The sequence below is a fragment of the Pteropus vampyrus genome, unplaced genomic scaffold (assembly GCF_000151845.1).
Source record: "Pteropus vampyrus isolate Shadow unplaced genomic scaffold, Pvam_2.0 Scaffold669, whole genome shotgun sequence".
Lineage (NCBI taxonomy): Eukaryota > Metazoa > Chordata > Mammalia > Chiroptera > Pteropodidae > Pteropus > Pteropus vampyrus.
Genome location: NW_011889450.1, coordinates 16861 through 22531, shown reverse-complemented (window position 1 = coordinate 22531; position 5671 = coordinate 16861). Strand labels below are relative to the sequence as shown.

Below are 5671 nucleotides of genomic sequence, written 5' to 3'. Positions count from 1 at the left end.
CGGGGGGAGGGGGGAGAGGGGAGGAGGTGGGGGGGAGGGGACTGGGAAAGCGTTGGTCCCCCAGTGACCAAGGAAGGCACAGTCCCAGGAGAAGAGGAACGTCTTCTCCACGTGGACAGGAAGGGCGTGGCTGGCCGGTCACGTTATGCAGGCGGAGGACAGGGCGATGGCACAGGGTGTGGGGAGCAGCCGGGCGCGGGGCCGAGGGTTTCCGTTGGGACCTCTGACCACAGCCGGGACCCTGAGGTGGGACGGGCTTGCAGCCTTTCCCCGCGTGTGTTCACAGACCCATTGGAATGACAGACAGCTGCCGGCAGTAGCAGGGGCCAAGCCCCATAGACGCCCCCGAGGCCCATTTCTCTAGGTCTGTGCCACAGGGGACCTCGAAGACGGGACGTCTGTCCCTTTGCCTGGTGCTGAGACGGGCAGCAGGAGCCCAGCGTCTGCCCTCGACGGGCCCTGGAACTGTGGGGTTTTAAAGACAAGCCCCACTTAACCACGGTTCCACAGGACAGAGGCATTCTGGGAGGGTCGTGACAGCTTGGCGTGTGGTGTCTCTTTTTGCCCTTTGGGCAAGGGCAGGGCAGAGCCAGAGACGCAGAGCGGGGCCATTCCTGTCATAGGTGCAAGGCCGGGCACAGCGGTGTCACGTGCGCCAAGACCCAGCCCCACCCCCGCCCAGTTTTAAAGGGGAGAGGGGCGGGGCTGCAGGGGCTGCTCATCTCATGACCTGGAAAGTTGCCGTAGCAGCTGGAGTTTCAGCTGAAGAGCCCAGTGTCCCTTGTTGTCATTGACCCACAAGGATGCTGGCCTGGCCTGGGACCTCCTCCTACCTCACCTCTGCCCAGGCCACGGGTTGTATTTGTGATCCACGTTTGCATCACTGAGCCTTGGGAAGGGGTCAGCCCGGGCAGCCGGCAGCCCTACCTCCCTGCACAGTGACAGCAAGTCTCAGGGGACCGGCAGAGGCCGAGCCTGGGCGTGATGTCAGGTGCACACCACAACGGTGGGGGATGGGTCCCGAGATCCATCCAGGCCACCTGCTCTGTTCCCAGGTCAGAAACTGAGACCAGGCAAGGCCACGGCCACAGGACATGGCAAGGGCGAGGAGGCCACCTGAGACCCAGAGTGGACGGTGACCCCCGAGACTGTGCTAGGCAGTGGCTTTGCCACACGCCCCGGCTGCGTGAACCTAGACAACTCACTCAAGCTCTCTGAGCCACAGCTGTAGACCAGGGACAGTAAAGTACTGGGCTCATGCAGGTGAAGCACACGGAACAGGCGTGGCCCCTGGTGGACGTCCCCTTGTGGAGGCACAGAGTCTGGGGTCAGAGGCCCACACTGGCACTGCGGGCTGTGCGACCTTCGATGTTGGTGATGGTGATGGTGGTGGTGATGATGGTGATGGTGATGGCGGTGGTGGCGATGATGGTGGTGGTGGTGGTTATAATAGTGGCGACGGCGATGATGGTGAGGCCGATGCTGATGGTGTCTCTCGGGACCTCTTCCCTGTCCCTTGGGGCCATGTCCCATAGCAGAAGTGTGGACACGGAGGGACAGAAGACACGGGAGCCTGTGCCGTGGGAGTTTTTCACAAAGTAGTCGGAGATGTTAGGACTCCTAGAGGTCCCCTCCTCTCATAAAATAACTGTATTGTTTAATGTGCTTTCTGAGCCCAATTAAAAACTCGGTAGGTCTTGTGTTGGTCTACACCCTGGCCCTCCTTTGTTTAAAATTGTCTTGGTCCACGAAGTCCCCACGTTGGAACCGCCGGCCAGCTGACCTCGCCCGGAAGCAGCTCCCTTTCTGAAACATTTTTTTTGCCTGGTAAACATACGTGTGCGCGCACACACGCGCACATGCACACACACGTTCACTGCACACACTCTACTCCTAGAACCTGGACCCTCCGACCTCAGCCAGGGACCGGCACCAATCAGCGCTCCGCGCCCGGCAGTTCCCTGGACGACCAGCACAAAGCTGCCGCATGGAGCTGAAGCAGCAGATGCAATTAAGATTAAGAACAACAGAGCAGCCAGGCGCCGTGGTCATGAGCTACTGTGCCGAACCCCGCAAAGCGGTTCAGACCGACGTGGCCCCACATGGACGTCTCAGCGGTGGCCCGGCCCGGCCCGGCCCACGTGTTCTCTCCCACGGGAGGGCGGCACCCTCGGGCCTCATCCTCGCTCCGCCCCCAGAGAGCAGAGCTGAGGCACGCCCCTCTGAGTCTCCTTCTGATCCGCATTGGGGGCACAGGGCCTGGCTTCCAGCTGCGCTCGATAAATGATAACTAGCGTCGAACATTTGCACGATGCAGGATGCCAGGGCGAAGGAGAAGGGCACCAAACATCTGGGCTCCGCGGGTCCAGGTGCCAGGCACAGGAGAGGTGCGTGCAGCGTGGCAGGACCAGGGCCCGGCCCGGCGGGGGCCCTGTGTTCTCAGCCCACGCCGATGGTGTGTGGCGCATGTTTATTTGCTGACCGTACAGTGGATAGGTGAGGTCAGCATGCGTTTATATGGCGTGTCTGGCAGGAGCCAGATGCTGGGGCCGATACGGAGAAATCAGGCCGGTCCCCGCCCTGAGCGCCGTCGAGAACGGGGTCCTCGGAGCCTCTCCTGGGGGTCAGATCGTGTGGTGTGGTGGTTCCGAGCCTGCGCGAAGGTGCTGTCGGCCGCTGAAGTCCTCATCCTGGACCTGCCACTTAGGCGGTGTGACTTTCGCCGTCCTTACCGTCGCTGTCCATAAAATGGGTCCAGTTGTCCCACCTCTCTCACTGGGCTGCTGTGGCCAGTCAGGGCATGAGCCCAGATGGCCACAAATCGTGGCCCAGGGGAAGGACTCCATAAACGTTGGTGAGGACGAAGACAGTGACAGTCAGCAGAGACATGGATGTAGCTGGCCAGCCCCCCAGGGTGGGCACCCAGGGTCCTGAGCGTGGATGCGGAGGGGGTCGTGAAAGGGAGCGGAAGGCTGAGGGGCCTTCTTGGTCGGACGCGGTCAGGCCAGCAGAGCGGCATGCACCCCCGGGAGGCCGTGAGTGTCCACGGAGCGGATGCCGAGAACAGGGCCTGGGGCACGGTGACTGGCGGCGGTGACCGCAGCCATGACGCTGTCGCCATTCAGGGGATTGTCCGAGCCCGAGGGAGAGTGACGGGGAAGGAGTGGACGGGCGGGTGGGAGCCGAGCCACAGGGGGCCCCACCCGCGTGGCAGTTAGGCTGTGTGAGCTGCTGTAACACGTGAACCCCTGGAGGGCTGCATAATGCGAGAGACTTTTGATTCTTACTTTACCTGTTCAGTGCACAGAGACCAGGCTTCTTCCGGGATCCTCGAGGGTCCCACTATGCTGTTGGGCCTGGGAGCCCCAGCTTAGAGCCAGGAGAAGCAGAAAGAAAGGGTAGGGAGGGCACCCGGGCTTCCATAGAAGCCGAGCTTGGAAGGGACCCCCGCCTTGCAATGGGATGTGCTCACATTCCATTGGTGGGGAACGGTCTCATGACCATGCCTGGGTGCAAGGGCAGCTGGGAAATGTAGTCCTGGGCTGAACCCCACTCCTCCCCCCACCTCCCAGAGGCCACTCCACACTGCGTAGAAAGGGAGCGTGCGTGTTTGCTGAGCCAGCCGCCTCTGGGCATAAAAGCGGCCAAAGGGTGTTACACTGACCCTTCTCAGTGCCCTGACGTGTGTCCGCTTTGGAACTGAAAGTGTGTGTCTCGGGGACGGAGTAAAGTGACGTTTTCCTGGGAATGTGAGATCGAGGAGGCTGACAACACAGAGGGCTCCAGGGCCTTAAATGGGACTTCTGGCCATTTTCCCGAAGCCGATCCATCATTTCTCTATATTTTTTCCCAGGGTTTAGAAAGGATATTGTCTGGGAGATTTCATTGGGGGAGGGGACATATGCAAACAATAAATCACAACCCGCCGTGTCTGTGTCGTTGTGGGGTTTTCCCCCGCAGCCCCAAGCTGTCTTATACATCTTACTGCATCGTCCAGATCATTTCCTGGGAAATTTATGGCTGAATCTGATGAGTAAGGAGGCAGAGAACCTAACCAGGAACGTTAATCACGGTGGTTTCCTGGGGGGGTTGGTTCCCCCCCCTTTTTTTTTTAGGAGAAAGCAACTATAATTGAAAATAACGGTAAACGTTTTTTCCCCCCAAGGCAGTCGTCCGCGGCTCTCGGATTCGCTGCCGCCCCAGCGAGAACTTGAACTTGCACGGCCCGGTCTTCTTTGCAGAGTGCTTCCTCCCGCGTCCCCTGTGAGCTGAGCACCCCAGGACTCTGCCTCTGGAACGGAGCCCCTGACTCTTCAGGAGTCAGCCTTGGGGTTCATATGTGTGCCCCGAATTTGGCAGAGTCGGCCCCAGGCCCAAGTCTCGTCTTCCTCCCAGATTCTTCCCCAGGAGGGCGGGTCTCACGCCTCGTCGGTCGGATGGACGAGAGGCCCGGCCAGGCTCGCGTGGTCCCGGCGTTGGGGACGGTGGCTTTTCTAAGTGGTGTTTCTCTTCCCCCCGTGCAGACACCCGTACAGACCGCAGCAAGAAGCTCTTCAGGCACTACACGGTCGGCTCGTACGACAGCTTCGATGCCTCCAGGTAAGATGTGCTGTTTTCTCGGCCCCGCCCCCCGGCCAGAGGTGCACGTAGGTGCAGCGAAGGTGCTGGGCCACCCCGCATGGCGCACTCCAACCCCCTTGGCTGGCTTCCCCCTGTGTGTCCCCCATGATCCCCGGCACATGGGCCAGAGAACCTGGGGGTGGGTCTCCATGCCGTCTGCAGCTGGGGGTCGGGCTGCCACGTGCTGCGGGGTGGCCCAGGAGAGCCTGGCCCTGTTTGAGAGGGAGCGGCGCACACGTCAGAGATGGCAGCCCTTGGCCTTGGCCCCGGGCTCTGAGGCAGCATGAGGGCAGCGCATTGACCGCCCCCCGCCCCCGGGAATATTTAGGACCCTGCAGCTCGGGCTTGGTGCCCCATCTGCATTCTCCGTGCTCCTTCCTGCCGCTGAGCCGAGGGTTTTGTACAAAGGGGCTCATTCCCCTTGACGGGCAGAGACTGAGCGCGGGTTTCCTTCTGGCTGCTTTTGAGAGGGGCGTCGGGCCCCCACAGAGCCTGGCACCGCGCACCTCGCTCCTCCGGTGCCGCCGCCTGGGCCGCGTCTGATCCCCGCAGGAGCCACGCTGGGGAGGACACGTCCTAGGGTCCCAGTGCGTCTCTTCCTTTGAACACTGGGAGGCGCAGGCGGGCCGGGTCCCGCTGGGCGGGGGGGCCGTGCCCTACTTCAGAGCAGTGGCTCCGAGCCCCGGGGAATGACAGGCAGTTCTGGCCAGCGTCCCTGTTCCCACGTCAGCCTCTCCCGATCGTATTGTCCCTACGCATGAGGGTGATCTGTCCCCTTGCCTCTGTCACAAACACAAATCTCTCTCCATGGGGGCCGCAGGTGTGTGGAAACCCGTCCCCCACCCGGACGGGGGGTGTAGTGTGTGAGCTTGGTGACAGTCAGCCCGTGACACAGAGGACATGTGGCTGGCTGTTTGTGAGGGTGCTGCTCCCCACCTCGCTGGACGGGCATCCACGGGGCCCCTTCTGAGAATCCCGCCAACCCCATCTCCCCCAGAGAGGTCCCGGCTGGAGGAGGATCCTGACACCCTGCCCAGGGCTCACCCCGCCA

At 61.7% G+C, this 5671-nt stretch overlaps 1 protein-coding gene across 1 annotated transcript in view; it reads left to right on the top strand.

The window, feature by feature from the left end:
- LOC111733871 (SH3 and multiple ankyrin repeat domains protein 2-like) overlaps window positions 1-5671 on the top strand; it is a gene marked incomplete at both ends in the record, with an annotated part of 143662 nt that overhangs the window by 131599 nt on the left and 6392 nt on the right. Inside the window, one exon of the mRNA XM_023526001.1 lies at window positions 4524-4599. Within this exon, the coding sequence (XP_023381769.1) occupies window positions 4524-4599 (76 nt within the window). The remainder of the gene's footprint in view (window positions 1-4523; window positions 4600-5671) is intronic.